The following is a 15,627-nucleotide window of genomic DNA, read 5'->3' as shown; positions in this document are numbered from 1 at the left end:
AGAATACTTTGTACATACCCTGGTGGAAGCATACTGCAAAATATTTGTTTTCAGCCTCTGCATGAAGACCGAGTTGTAGAATACTATAATGGAGTCATATTCTTCTTCTCTTATCAAAACACGTTTGAATGTCTGAGGAAGAATAACAGACACTTGCTGAATGAACTTAGGAATTCCTCTCTTTAGGTTTAATTTTATGTATTTTGTAATTTTCTTTACCTAGTAAGAAACATCTATTATATAGGAGAAAATAACCTGAAAAAACTTTCTTAGTGTGTAGCTGCTCTAAGAGAAGCAAAAGGCCACAGAATGCTCCAGAAAAGCAGCAGGCAGCAGAGCAAAAAGGAACAAAAGCAAACAATTTAATCCATCAATATTGAAACCACGTTAGGCCGGTGTTGTGCCACAGAGAATTAAGCATCTGCTTGCAACGTAGGCATCCCATATCAGAGAAGCAGTTGGAACCCTGGCTGCTCTATTTCCAATTCAGCTTCCTGCTAATATGCCTGGGGAAGCAGAGGAGGATGGCCCAAACACGTGAGCCCCAGTTAGCCATGTGGGGAGACCTGGATGGTGTTCCAGGCTCCTTGCTTCAGCCTGACCCTGGCTTCAGCCTGACTTGGCTATTGTGGCCATTTAGGGAGTGAAGCATTGGATTGAAGATCTTTATCTGTCTCTTCCTCTCTCTGTCACTCTGCCTTTCAAATACATTTTAAAAAAATCTTAAAAAGGCCGGCGCCGCGGCTCACTAGGCTAATCCTCCGCCTTGTGGCGCCGGCACACTGGGTTCTAGTCCCGGTCAGGGCACCGGATTCTGTCCCGGTTGCCCCTCTTCCAGGCCAGCTCTCTGCTGTGGCCAGGGAGTGCAGTGGAGGATGGCCCAAGTGCTTGGGTCCCGCACCCCATGGGAGACCAGGATAAGCACCTGGCTCCTGGCTTCGGATCAGCGTGGTGCGCTGGCCGCAGCATGCCAACCGCGGCAGCCATTGGAGGGTGAACCAACAGCAAAAGGAAGACCTTTCTCTCTGTCTCTCTCTCTCACTGTCCACTCTGCCTGTCAAAAAAAAAATTAAGAAAAAAAAATCTTAAAAAAGAAAACATGGAAATCACATTCTCTGGCTTGTATCTCCTTGCTCCTCTCCCCTGCTAATCTATAAGGGTTCTAAAAACATGCATTATCCCATTGCAAGAAGTAGATACTTAGAAAAAGCAATACAATTTTTGAATAATTTTATTAATATTTTAGTTAGGTAAAAGCACAGGGGTTTTATAGTACGCAGATATTAAAGTGAATGAATTCAGAAAATAACTTCAAAAATATAAACAAAAATAACCTCACATGTATTACTTTTGAAAACTCCACTGATAAACTAGAAATACTCATTTTCAACCCATCTGTCACAGGGTATAAAGTGTGTGCCACACCAATTGCATTTTATCACTGTTGTTGATTCTGTAAAGAAAGGTAAACTAGAAACACAATGTGTTTGCACTTAAAGTTTTTATTATTTCTTTCTAAGGCTGTACTTACATTGCCTTTTCCTATACAGTAATAAAAATAATTTAGAAGGACATCTGGTGTCCTATTACTTTTTTTTTTTTTTAAAAAAAAAAGATTCATTTATTTACTTAAAAGTCAGAGTTACACAGAGAGAGAAGGCGAGGCAGGGAGAGAGAGAGATCTTCCATCTGTTGGTTCACTCCCCAACTGGCTGCAACAGCCGGAGCTGCGCCAATCTGAAGCCAGGAGCCAGGAGCTTCTTCTGGGTCTCCCATGTGGATGCAGGGGCCCAAGGACTTGGGCCATCTCTACTGCTTTCCCAGGCCATAACAGAGAGCTGGATAGGAAGTGGAGCAGCCAGGTTTTGAACCAGCACTCATATGGGATACTTGCACTGCAGGCTGTGGCTTTACCCACTATGGCACAGCGCCAGCCTGATGTCTTATTACTTATGTCAAGTTTATTATAATCATCCTGTGTATTACTGGTATGCTGTATTGTTTATTAAATTCATTTAAAAACTATTAATTTGGGGGTGGGACTTTGGCACAGCAGTTAAGTTGTTGCTTGGGATACCAACATCCCATGTCTGAACGCCTGGTTCCAGTCCTGGCTCCTCCCCATCCAATCCAGCTTAGCTCAAGTGTGGGTCCCTGTCACCTACATGGGAGGCCCAGATGGAGTTCCAGGCTCCTGGCTTTGGGCAGGCCCAACCCTGACTGTTGTGGGATTTGGAGGAAGGAACTAGTGGATGGAAGATCTCTGTGTGTCTGCCTCTCTCTCTCTCTCTCTCTGTCTCTCTGCTTCTCAAATAAAGTAGGGGGGGGGGGGACTTTACAACTTGCCTTGGCTTTTCAATTCCATTTTAGATACAAATAATCAATAACTCAAAAATAAATCTTGATTTTTGAATTTACTTAATAAGGTCTGAATATATGATCTAATTAATGACTGAAATGATCTGTATTATGGAAATGGATTTATCAAAAAAAATCTTGCCGGCACCGCGGCTCACTAGGCTAATCCTCTGCCTGTGGTGCCGGCACCCCGGGTTCTAGTCCCGGTTGGGGCGCCAGTTCTGTCCCGGTTGCCCCTCTTCCAGTCCAGCTCTCTGCTGTGGCCCGGGAAGGCAGTGGAGGATAGCCCAAGTGCTTGGGCCCTGCACCCACATGGGAGACCAGGAAGAAGCCCCTGGCTCCTGGCTTCAGATGGGCGCGGCGCCGGCCATAGCGGCCACTTGGGGGGGTGAACCAACGGAAGGAAGACCTTTCTCTCTGTCTCTCTCACTAACTCTGCCTGTCAAAAATAAAAAAGAAGCAAAAATAAAAAAAAATCTTATAATGAAAGATCACTTACCTCCTGAACAGCATGAGGAAGATCCTTGTATGCTGTCACAATGATTTTGAATTTAAGATCTATATTCTTTACTTTGCATATGCCATACATGGAACACATCATAATCTAATAAATAAATGTGATATAAAAACAGTCAACATTTTATTACTTTTCTTTTGGCTTCAAAAAAGGGTAATTTAATTTCCTAGAAGGTTATTTTGATGTATCCCAACCCCAGCCTGAAAGTCTATGTGAATTGTTTAACCAAAATTGTGTTAAAAGAGCAATATGCAAACAAAAAACACTAAATTGTTCAGGACTGATTATATGGTGGATAAATTACCCTAACTTTGTCTTCTCTTCCTTAAATGTTTCCCAGAAAAGTTGAAACTGGAACCTGCACTTCAAAAAAGCCAGGTGTGAGAAGTTTAAAACGGCTGGGTAAAACAATATAGCTTATACTTGATGGTGATGGTAGTAAGAGTGATGTAGTGATTGCAAAAGGACATCTGTATTGCTGATAGTGTTCTGTTTCTTGACGTGGATGCTGGTGACACAGGTGGGTTCAGCTCAAGAATTTCCATTCAGATGTACATATCTTTTTGACACACAGATTTTCTGTATGCATGTTACATTCCAATAGAAAGATATTTTAAATATAGAACTAAGGTTTGAAAATACACCCTGTGACTTTAAAGCATCAAAGTGTCTTAAATTTATTGCCTAATTTACATATCATCACTTCTGCAACATTCGCGTTTTCATCCATTGCCAAAAATACCTACTCAGCATCCTGCCAACCCAAATCTATTATTCCTCCCACCTAGAGAATCACTTGGTATTCTTCTTTACTAATTCACACTTTTCTTCTACTTTAATATTTTACCTAGAGCACCTTTCATTTTAAAAAAATATTGATTTCAGAGACATACTCTTTAGAAATCCCTAGCATTACAATGTTTTTACTTTGTGGAAAGAAGTAGAACCATAAAGCAACAAATACCTATTTTTAAAAAACACCAAAGTACTAGAATTTATACATCTAATTAAGCTCTTACAAAATACACATATTAGAGTAGGAGATTGGCCAGTAGTTATGAACCACATCTCACACTGGAAGCTCTGCTCTTTATTCCAGCTCCCTGCTAATGCACACCTTAGGATGCCATAGGTGATAGCTCATGTAGTTGCATCCCTGCCACCTACATGGGAGACCTACACTGGAGCCTAGCCTGGGCTGTTTGCAGGCATTTAAGGAGTGAATAAGCAATGGGAGCTCTGTTTGTTTCTTTTTCAGTCTTTCTCTCTCCAAATAAATAAAAATAATCTTAAAAATAAAATGTACATATTTTATAATGACATGTTCATGTACCAAATAAAATGATGATTATGCAATATTATGAACAATTGCATATCAATAAAACAGGCAACTAAGATGAAATGGAAAAGTTCCTGGAATATCACAAACTACCAAAACTGACTTAAGAAGAAAGAGAAAATCTGAGCTTGAATTAGTAATCAAGCTATTCACAGGGGGCCGGTGCCGTGGCTCACTTGGTTAATCCTCTCTGCCTGCAGCACCGGCATCCCATATGGGCGCCAAGTTCTAGTCCCGGTTGCTCCTCTTCCAGTCCAGCTCTCTGCTGTGGCCTGGGAGGGTAGTGGAGGAAAGCCCAAGTCCTTGGGCCCTGCACCCACAAGGGAGACCAGGAAGAAGCACCTGGCTCCTGGCTTCGGATCGGTACAGCGCCGGCAGTAGCGGCCATTTGGGGAGTGAACCAACGGAAGGAAGACCTTTCTCTCTGTCTCTCTCTCTCTCACTGTCTATAACTCTACCTGTCAAATAAAAAACAAAAATCTATTCATAAAAAAAACCCCAAGACCAAGAGGGCTTTAGTGGTAAATTCTACCAAACATTTAAAGAAGACTCAATACCAATTCTTTACAATGTCTCCTAAAATTAGAAAAGTTCCAAATTAATTATATGATGTCAGTATTTTTCTAATACTAAAACCTGATGAAGACATCATAAGAAAATGACGAATACCTCTTATGATTATAGATTCTAAAAATCCTCAACAAAGTAACAAGCTGCATCTAGGAAAACAGTTATATACTGTGACTAGGTGGGATTCATTCCAGAAATGCAAGAGTGGTTTAACATCTGAAAATAAATTAATCTAATACATGATAGCAATACAATAAAAGGAAAAAACCATATGGTAATCTCCATAAATATAGTAAAAGAATGGGACAAAATCCCACATTTTTTCATAATGAAAACATTAAAGAAACGAGGAATACAAGAAAACTTCCTCAAATGGTAAAGGGCATATACAAAAATACACAGCGGTAACAACATATGTAATTGTTAAAAGACTGAATACTTTCCTCTAAAATACACAGGGGTAACAACATATTTAATTGTTAAAAGACTGAATACTTTTCCTCTAATACTTTCCTTTCTAATATGCAAAGAAATCCTCTCTCAAGCCACTTCCATTCAACACTGGAGGTTGTACTAGAGGTTCTAGTCAGGCCAATTTGGCAAGAAAATGAAATGAAATCATTCAGACTGAAAAGGAAGAACTATGTACAGATGCCATCGTCGTAAGTGCAGAAAAGCTTAAGGAATCCACTATAAAATATTAGAACTATTAAGTAAGTTTAGCATGGCTACAGAATACAAGATCAATATAAAAACATCACAATACTTGTGTTGAAAAATCCAAAAATGAAGTTAAGAAAGCAATTCTGTTTATAATATTGTTAAAAATAATAAAGTACTTAGGAATAAACAATAAAATAAGTATAAGACTTGTAGTTTGCAGGCTATAAAAAACCATTGAAAGAAACTAAAGATGGTCTAACTGAATGAAAAGATATCAGATGTTCATAAATTAGAGGACTTAATGTTGTTAAGATGATGATATACCACAAATTGATCTACAATTCAGTGTCATCACTATCAAAATATCAGCTGGACTCTTTGTAGAACCTGTCAAGCCAATCCTAAAAATTCATATAAAAATGCAAGTTTTAGAATAGTCGAACCCAACATCGTAGAGCACTCACGCTTTCTTAATTCAAAGCTGTAGTAATCAAGACAGCATAGCCCTAGTAGAAAGAATGACTATATAAGACAATGGGATAGAACTGGGATTTCAGAAGTGAACATTTATACATTTTAGTCAATTGATTTGTTTCTTTTCAAGAAATGGTGCTGAAACAACTAATTATTCACAATCAAAAGAATGAAGCTTGGCCCTTCACTCCAGCTCAAAACTGATCAAAACTTAATATAAGGGCTAAAACTATAAAACATTTGGAGGAAAACAGGAGTATATCCTAATAACTTCAGATTTGGCAATGATTTCTTAAACATAACATCAAAGCACCCTTAATAAAAGATAAAATAGATAAATTAGACATCATCAAAAACTAAAAACCTTAGAATAGAAAGAAATATCTACAAATCAAGTATGGCATAAGAGAATTGGATGGAGAATATATAAAGAAGCCTTATACCTCAACAATAACAGGAAAAGTAATGTAATTGCAAGATGAGAAAAGGACCTTAGACATTTCTCTAAAGAAATACAAACAGCCTATAAACACATGAAAAGCTGCTTCTATCAATATTGATCAGGAAAGTACAAATCAAAACTACAATGAGATACCACCGCATACCCACCAGGATGGCCATAATAAAAGATGGAAAACAAGTTGACGAGGATGTAGAGAAATTGGAAGATAATACACATCTGTTATGAATGTAAAATGGTATAGTCACTTTGGAAAATATTCATCTTCTATTACCATATGACACAACAGTTTTAATCCTCAGTATATACCCAAGAAAAATGAAAACATATGTCCACATAAAATTTGTACATCAAAGTGAATAGTATATATAATAGCCAAAAGTGGAAACAATACAAATGTCCACCAACTGGTGAATGATAAACATAAACATAGTATACATCCATATAATAGAATATTATTTGGCAATAAAAATGAATGAAATACAATCTACAACGCAGATGAACTCTGAAAATTTTATGCTGAGTAAAAAAAGCCAAACACAGAAAATCCTATATTATAAGATTCCATTTATATGAAATATCCAGAAGAGGCAAATCCATAGAGACAAAGTAAATCAGTGTTGCCTAGGGCAAAAGGGGGTGGGTGATGGAGGGAAGTGAATGCTAAAGAATATGGGATTTCTTTTTCGTGTAATGAAAATGTTCTAAAATTGATTGTGGTGCTGGTTGTACAACTCTATGAATACACTAAAAACCACTGAATTGTAAATGGGTGATATGTATGGTATGTGAATTATAGAAATAAAGAAGTAACCAAAAATGTTCTTATTAACACATTTTACAAAGAAGAAAATGGAGGATATGAGAGGTCATTCTCTGTTTGTAAATACACATAAAATGCTTCCCATTCATAAACTGATTCATTAAATAAGCAACTTTAGATAAGCTAATTCTTAAATGTCATGCTTTTTCCATACTAAAAGGAAATCTAGCTTACTGCAACATAAAAAAAGCCTAAGACACACAGGATCTTCTGATTTTCTGTAAAGATCTTTTGTGTCATTAAATAAGTTACTAAATAACTTGTCAATAAATAAAGTTACTGAGCTCTAATTTGTAAGAATAACAGAAATATAAATGAGAACCATCAAGTGAATACAAATTAAGTCTATAAAATAGATCTATGTTCTCATTTCCACTCTTTTCTTAAGAAATCAGTATACAGTTAACAAATAAGTAGGGAGAAGAGAGGAGGAGTGCTTAATTTTCTTACCTGGTCCAAATGCCTATCTCTCATGAGTTCATACTCATTTTGCAGAGTGTGCTGGAAAAGGGTCCAGATGATGTGCTCTAGTTCTGGGTGGTCGGACAGAAGGCGTGCACATAGGGTATTTAGTCGGAGATATGCTAGCCGGTACACTGTGGCGACAAGAGTAAATCTGTTTAGTGTTCATTTTGAATTACAAACAGATTACAAGATTTTCTGCCATGAATTTTTGAAGATCCCTTGCATACATCGATTGCAGTTTTTTGCACCAAAAGGAACTTATCTTTTAATTTCATTTTTTTAAGATTTATTTATTTATTTATCTGAGAGGTAGAGTTACAGACAATGAGAGGGAGAAACAGAGAGAAATGTCTTCCTTCCATTGGTTCACTCCCCAGTTGGCTGCAACGGCCAGAGCTGCACTGATCCGAAGCCAGGAGCCAGAAACCAAGAGCTTCTTCCTGGTCTCCCACGTGGGTGCAGGGGCCCAAGAACTTGGGCCATCTTCTACTGCTTTCCCAGGCTACAGCAGAGAGCTGGATTGGAAGGGAGCAGCCTGAACTAGAATCGGTGCCCATATGGGATGCCAGTGCCGCAGGCGGAGAATTAACCTACTGCACCACGGTGCCGCCCCTTAATTTCATTTTCCACAACTTTTTTAAGTACCTTGATATAATGCTGTTGTAAACAGAATTTCAATAGCAACTTTGCCTCTACCACTGTTATTCTTAGGAACAGATGATTCTTAGTATTAGCACTATGTTAAGTACATATACAGAAGGCACAATAACACTTCTGAATTAATTGTTATAGCATGAAACTGAGGCAAAAGTAGTAGGCAGAAGAGAAAAGGTGATATTAGACAAACAATTAGCATCTGTTTCCATTCCACTGACAATCACTTATCACAGATGTTAGAAATTCCCACTATCAGTATTCAAGAAGATAATTATTTTTAAAAATAATAGAGCTGCTTAAGCCTATTAATTTTTCCAATACTGAAAAAAGTCAATTTACACATTTCTCTATGAAATATCAAAGGACATATTCTAGAAAATAGTAGAGTTGTAGACTACCTAAGTATAACATTACTGTGAAATAAATTTATTCAGCCACTCTATAAAAATTCACTAGAAATACAAGTTTTGAGGAAAGTAAAATTGAATTTTCCTACATCTACTTTAAAGACCCTTGGTTAAAAATGTACCTTTCAAAGATTTGCATAAAGTAATCAGAATTTTTAAAAGCCAACAATTATCCCAGTTGTTCTCAAACTTTAGCATACATCAAACTTGCCTAGAGAGTTGCTAAAACGAGAATTTGGGGCCCAATGCTAGGATTTCTGAGTAAGAAGCCCTAGGTAGAGGCCCCAGATCCTCATTTCTTCAACTTTCCATGTCCCCATGGTGGCATGGATACTACTGGTTGGGGACTATACTTTAAGAACCACTGTTCTTAGCGCTGGCCCGAAGCACCAGCATCCCATATGGACGCCAGTTCGAGACCTGGCTGCTCCACTTCTGATCCAGCTCTCTGCTATGGCCTGGGAAACCAGTAGAAGATGGCCCAAGTCCTTGGGCTCCTGCAACCACATGGGAGACCTGGAGGAGGCTCCTGGCTCCTGGCTTTGAATCGGCACAGCTCCTGCTATTGCGGCCAATTAAGACCTCTCTGTCTGCCTCTCCTCTCTCTCTGTGTAACTCTTTCAAGTAAATAAATAAATATTAAAAAAAAAAAACACTGTTCTGAGGGACTATGTCATACCATAGACCTGTAAAGCTTAGTGTATCTGTGACTTGAATAAAATCAGGAAAGACTTTTCACAGAAGAATCTGATCTTTCATTCTCCTTCAAGGAACTTCAAGTTGGTGTACATTTGTATGTACATACACACACACAGCCACTCATATCAACCTCCTGCCCTGCCACATTGACACACAGTCAGAGAATGCTACATAACCTGGTTACTAGCCTGTACGTATCCAGGAAATGTGTCTGCATCAGGCAATGGCACATTGCATAATCTCAGCTTTACATACACACTGGAATAGCATAAGTAATGGTAGGAGCAAATTTTTACAAATATTAACTTGAAGGTATAACAATGGCAGAAGCAGCAACAATATCTGACACTTTTCTGAGTGCTTTATGCAAGGCACTAAGGGAAGTGTTTTATATGTATTATTTCATTTAATTATTTAAAGAATCCCACAAAGTAGGTTATTATTATAAGGTACTTATTATCTTTTCCATTTTATAGATGAAGAAACTGAGGCACAGAGATAGTGAGTGACTTGCCAAGGTCATACCTAGTAAGTAGAAGAGCCAGGATTTGAACCCAGTCATTCTGGCTTCAGAGTCCATGCTCTTGAAAGTAATTATCCACTAACCTTTTTTGTAAAAGAGTGAAAGGGAGGTAGATTTCACTGGCTTCTGAGTCTGGAAGGCTGAGGTTGCTTGTGTCTCTACATTTGCAGTAGAATTTACACGTGTGGTTGAACTTTTTTTCTTTGGGGATCTTACAGGAGAAAGATACCTAGATATATTCAAAGGAAAATTCTTCATTTGAAGTTTGCTAAGAATCTCTCTCTCTCTCTCTCTCTCTCTCTCTTTTTCACACACACACACACACACAGACACACACACACCCTCTCCCCAGGGTTGAACACATACACCCAGATACATGTTATCTATTTAATCTGTGGTTCTACACTTAATTCCCTGGGCAGACTATTTAAATGCAAGTTGGGAAAGAAAGCTTAATAGAAAAACCACACATCATCATATCTAATTATTTTAGTAAGAGTCTCTTTCTGGGAATTACTGCCGTATTGGTAAAAATAGTTATATATGAATAATGTCTTATTAATAATTATAGGATTGAGACCATTAAATAATTTCTGCTAACAAAGCAATTTGTTAATACCAAATAGTGTTTTCATATTTCTCTGGCTTCCCTCCTGCAATTGTTTAAATTGAGAACTATGATTCACATATATGATGAGACTTAGGTTACAAATACAGACATACATACACACACACATATAAAGTTAAATTACATAGTACAGAATTCCATGAATTAATATGTAAAATAACAAGACAGATTTATTTACATCTGTATACTAAATATGTCAGGCATAAATCAAAGCAAAAATATTGATAAATATTATCAATTTCTGGCAATTCTCATTGCTCTGTATTACTCTCTATTTAGTAGAATAATTCAGGTCTTCTTTCCAATTTTGTTTAGTAGCTGAGAAATAGCTCTGAGCAGGAAGTAGGCTATGTACCTTACTACAAATGTTTCTACTACTTAAAGTATACTAACTAGTACACTTGGAAAAGGGACTCACTGTCACAATGATTCTATAAGTATGGGAGTCTGGTCCACCATGAATTTCCATTCAGTTCCCTAACTAACATATTGTAGACTGAGTTATCTCAGGCTGGCATCATGGTGTAGTGGGTAAAGCCACTGCATGAGACACTGGCATCCCAAATGAGCACTGGTTCAAGTCCTGGCTGCTCCACTTTCAATCCAGCTCCCTGCTAATGTGCCTGTGAAAGCAACAGAAGATGGCTCAAGTCCTTGGGCCCCTGCACCTACATGGAGGACCTGGAAGAAGCTCCTGACTCCTGGCTTCTGCCAGGCCCAGCCCCAGCTGTTGTGGCCATTTGGGGAGTGAACCAGTAGATGGAAGATATCTTCTTTCTCTCTCTCTCTGTCTCTTCCTCTCTCTGTGTAACTCTGACTTTCAAATAAATAAATAAATCTTTTTTAGAAAATTTATTCTTCCCTAAGTGCAAATATCCAACTACCTAACAGATAGCACAACTTGAATCTCAAACTTAATAAGGCCAAAGTGGAGTTCTGGATTTCTTCCCCAATTTGCTCATCTAAAAAAAAAAAAAAAGTTCCATATTGCATCTCTGAGTTATTAAAATTCATAGACCATGAGTTATTAAAAATATTTGAAAAAATTATTTGAGAAGCTGAGAGACAAAAAGAGAAAGCTCCCATCTGCTAGTTTACTCCCTAATTGCCAATTTTTGCCAGGGTTGGGCTGGGGCTGAAGTTGGGAGACAGGAACACGCAATCCAGGCCTTCTACACGGAAGCAGGAACCCAATTAGTTAAGGTATCACTGATACCTCCCAGGGTATTCATTAGCAGGAGGCTGGAACTAAATCCAGGCACCTTGAATTGGGATGTGGACATCCTAACTGGTGTCTTAATCACTAGGCTAAATGTTTGCCCCAGGAGTTACTTTAATTTCTCCATTTTTCTAAACTCTCAAATCCAATGTAAAAACCTACTAAATCTATCTTTAGATATATCCCAGATCTTTACATCTGTGATACCCTATCTTAGACCAAGTCATTATATCTCTTGAACTACTGAAATAGTCTCCAAATAGGTCTTCCTACTTCCTTCCTTGCTCCTATTCCTTTCCCTCCACAAACCTACCTGTATTGAAAATAGCACGCAGAGAGTGGTCCTTTAAAAATGCAAATTATAGAAAGCTGCGTCTCTCCTTAAGTTGTTTCCACTACCCTTCAAAAATTCAAATTCATTAAGATGGTCTATGAGAACCTGTAAGACCTACCTCCAGTCTTTCCAACCTAATCTTGTACCATTCTCCTCTTGCTCACTATACCCCAGTCACATTGGGATTTCTTTCTGGAACTCAAACAAGCTAAGTTTTCTCTGCCCTAGGACCATCACACTTGCCCTTTGTTCTGCCTGGCATACACATCATGCAGATTTTGCCTGGCCATCAGCTACTGGTCCTTGAGGTCTCAGGTCAAAATACCACTTTATCAGAGTAAGGAAGGCATCCCTAACCATTTCATCAATCTCTCAGATTCTTTCACATAATTCCATTTATTTCCCTTGTAGCACTTATCATACTTTAAAATCATCTTACTTATTAGTTTGCTTGTTCATTGCCTTCCTCCAAATCGAAGCTCTATTAGAGGAAGAACCTAGATTGTCTTACTACTGTATTTCCAATGCCTGGAACACATCTTGGCATTTAACGGATAACTGTTTATTTAATTAAAGAACAAAAATAAGGGTTGGCTTACTTATATGAAAGTATTGCCCAGCAAACAAATTCATGCATGAAGGCAGTTTCCATATGCCAGAAATACTTTGGGTATAAGTATCTCTGGAAAGTTGTCTCTACGTTATTCATAGAACACAGTAATATCAACCTCTCTATTGGACTAAAAAGGAATATAACATTAGGCACATTCCTTTGGAAGGCAGTGTAGCTAGAGTGATTAAGAGCATGGGCTTTGGGGTCAGAGTGCTTGCGTTGGATTTCTGTTGACTTTAAGCAAGTTACTTTATTTATCTAACTCCCATTTTGTAGAAAACTAAGTTTATAGCAGTTTTATAGTGTCATATATAATTGTTATGAAGATTAACTTTTTCAAAAGATTTTATTTATTTATTTGACAGGTAGAGTTACAGACAGTGAGAGGAGAGAGACAGAGAGAAAGGTCTACCTTCTGTTGGTTCACTCCCCAAATGGCCGCTATGGCTGGAGCTGCACCAATCTGAAGCCAGGAGCCAGGTGCTTCTTCCTGGTCTCCTATGCGGGTATAGGGGCCCAAGAATTTGGGCCATGTTCTACTGCTTTCCCAGGCCACAGCAGAGAGCTGGACTGGAAGAGGAGCAACCAGGACTAGAACCAGTGCCCATATGGGATGCTGGCGCCGAAGGCAGAAGATTAACCTAGTGCGCATGGCGCCAGCCCCGAAGATTAACTTTTAAAATGAGTCTGAAGTACTAGGCAATTGCCCAGCACAAAATAAGTCCTCAATAAATACTGCTTTCTTCTCCCATCATCATCATCATCATCATCATCACACTAATGAACAGTGTGGGTCTATATCACACACTACTGCCTATATCTTCCCTATGCTTCACTTCAAATGAATTGGTCTATGCTATCTGAAAAATGCTTCCTGCTTCCCTGGCAGTTACGCATTGGGGTTCACATCATGTCTGGTTCTTAGAACACTCTTCTGTCTCCTTTATTCTTTTTTAAGTTTCCATGTTTAAATTCTATTCAATGTGTAATGCCTATCTAAATTGACATTTCCACCATGAAAACTATCCATTTTATACCAATACTAGGTGATTCAGTAGTATTTTATATGACTGTTACATGGTCATGTATCTTATATTCCTAACTTTTAAAAGTAGAAACAATGCCTTATTCAGAATTCTAATCCCTGTAGCTCCTATATAGTACCTCGCACACACTAAATGCTCAAAACCTATTTGCAATTTGAATGGATGACATAACATTCTACTTACATATCTGCTGCAGTGTGATTATTTTGGAGAGGAAGGTTGAGAGGACAAGCAGATTCAAAATGATCAGCTGGTCCCTCTCTGTCCTTTGACTGTTTAATAAGATCAAATAAAGGTGAATCCTATATGAATGAAGATAATATTAAAACAACATTAGTATATACAACTTTCCCATGTCATTATCAAAATCACATTGTTTTACATGATGAGTACTATGAATGTCAGGCACAATTGACAGTGGCAATTTAAAAGTCAGAGTGAGATCTGTTTTTCCACTTTGAAATTCCTGATTGCCATTTTTTTTTAACTACACATCAATAAAGTAGTAGGAAACTGTAGAATCTTTAATGCTTTTATTAGAAAAGAAGTCAGAAGTTAGGGGAAAAGACACAGAAAACAAAAGAGCCAAAGAATGCAGAAAGAGGGAAATAATTTAGAAACACTTGGATAAGTTAAGACAATTGGTTAAATAAGAACTTAATATGAAACTAAAAACAAAGATAAAATATGCTACTTGATCAACAAAACAATTGTTTTTCTTTAAATAACTGAAAAAAAATAAGTAAACTTCCAGTCAAATTGATCAAGAAAAACAGAAGGGAGAGAAAGAAAGGTAAGAAAAAGAAATCAAAGGTATACAAATTGGGAAGGAGGAAGTCAAACTATCCCTATTTTCAGATGACATGATTCTATATATAGGGGATCCAAAAGCCTCCACTAACAGACTATTGGAACTCATAAAAGAGTTTGGTAAAGTGACGGGATATGAAATTAAAACACAAAATTCAATAGCCTTTGTATACACAGACCATGCCATGGCTGAGTAAGAACTTCTAAGATCAATTCCATTCACAATAGCTACAAAAAAAAATTAAATGCCTTAGATAAATTTAATCAAAAATGTCAAATATCTCTATGATGAAAATTACAAAACATTAAAGAAAGAATAGAAGACACACACACACAAAAAATGGAAAGATCATCCATGTTCATGGATTGGAAGGAACAATATCATTAAAATGTCCATACTACTGAAAGCAATATACAGAAACAATGCAAATCCAATCAAAATGCCAAGGAGATTCTTCTCAGATCTAGAAAAAAATGATGCTGAAATTCATGTGGAAACATAGGAGACCCTGAATAGCTAAAATAATCTTATACAACAAAAACAAAGCTGCAGGCATCACAATACCAGATTTCAAGACATACTACAGGGCAGTTATAATCAAAACAGCCTGGTACCAGCAAAAAACAAAACAAAACAGATGGTGGATAGAGCAGTGGAACAGAACAGAAACTCCAGAAATCAATCCATACATCTACAACAAACTTATCTTTGACAAAGGAGTTAAAATCAATCCTTGGATCAAGGATAGTCTCTTCAACAAATGGTATTGGGAAAACTGGATCTCCATATGCAGAAGAATAAAACTAGACCCCTACCTTATACCATACACAAAGATCCACTCAAAATGGATTAAACACCTAAATCTATGACTCGATATCATCAAATGATTAGAGAACATTGGAGAAACCCTGGAAGACACTGGCATAGGCAAAGACTTCTTGGAAAAGACCCTAGAAGCACAGGCAATGAAAGCCAAATTTGACAAATGGATTACATCAAATTGAGAAGCTTCTGCCCTGTG

At 37.7% G+C, this 15,627-nt stretch overlaps 1 protein-coding gene across 2 annotated transcripts in view; it reads right to left on the bottom strand.

Moving 5' to 3' along the window:
• RB1 (RB transcriptional corepressor 1) overlaps positions 1-15,627 on the bottom strand; it is a 157,430-nt gene that overhangs the window by 10,925 nt on the left and 130,878 nt on the right. For both annotated transcript variants that reach the window (XM_062194190.1, XM_062194188.1), the window contains exons 18-22: positions 13,979-14,097; positions 10,039-10,184; positions 7,655-7,800; positions 2,858-2,962; positions 19-132 (exon numbers count right to left, since the gene is read on the bottom strand). In XM_062194190.1, coding sequence (XP_062050174.1) covers positions 19-132; positions 2,858-2,962; positions 7,655-7,800; positions 10,039-10,184; positions 13,979-14,097 — 630 coding nt within the window. The remainder of the gene's footprint in view (positions 1-18; positions 133-2,857; positions 2,963-7,654; positions 7,801-10,038; positions 10,185-13,978; positions 14,098-15,627) is intronic.

The sequence above is a fragment of the Lepus europaeus genome, chromosome 6 (assembly GCF_033115175.1).
Source record: "Lepus europaeus isolate LE1 chromosome 6, mLepTim1.pri, whole genome shotgun sequence".
Classification (NCBI taxonomy): Eukaryota; Metazoa; Chordata; class Mammalia; order Lagomorpha; family Leporidae; genus Lepus; species Lepus europaeus.
This window is presented reverse-complemented; position numbering and strand designations above follow the sequence as displayed.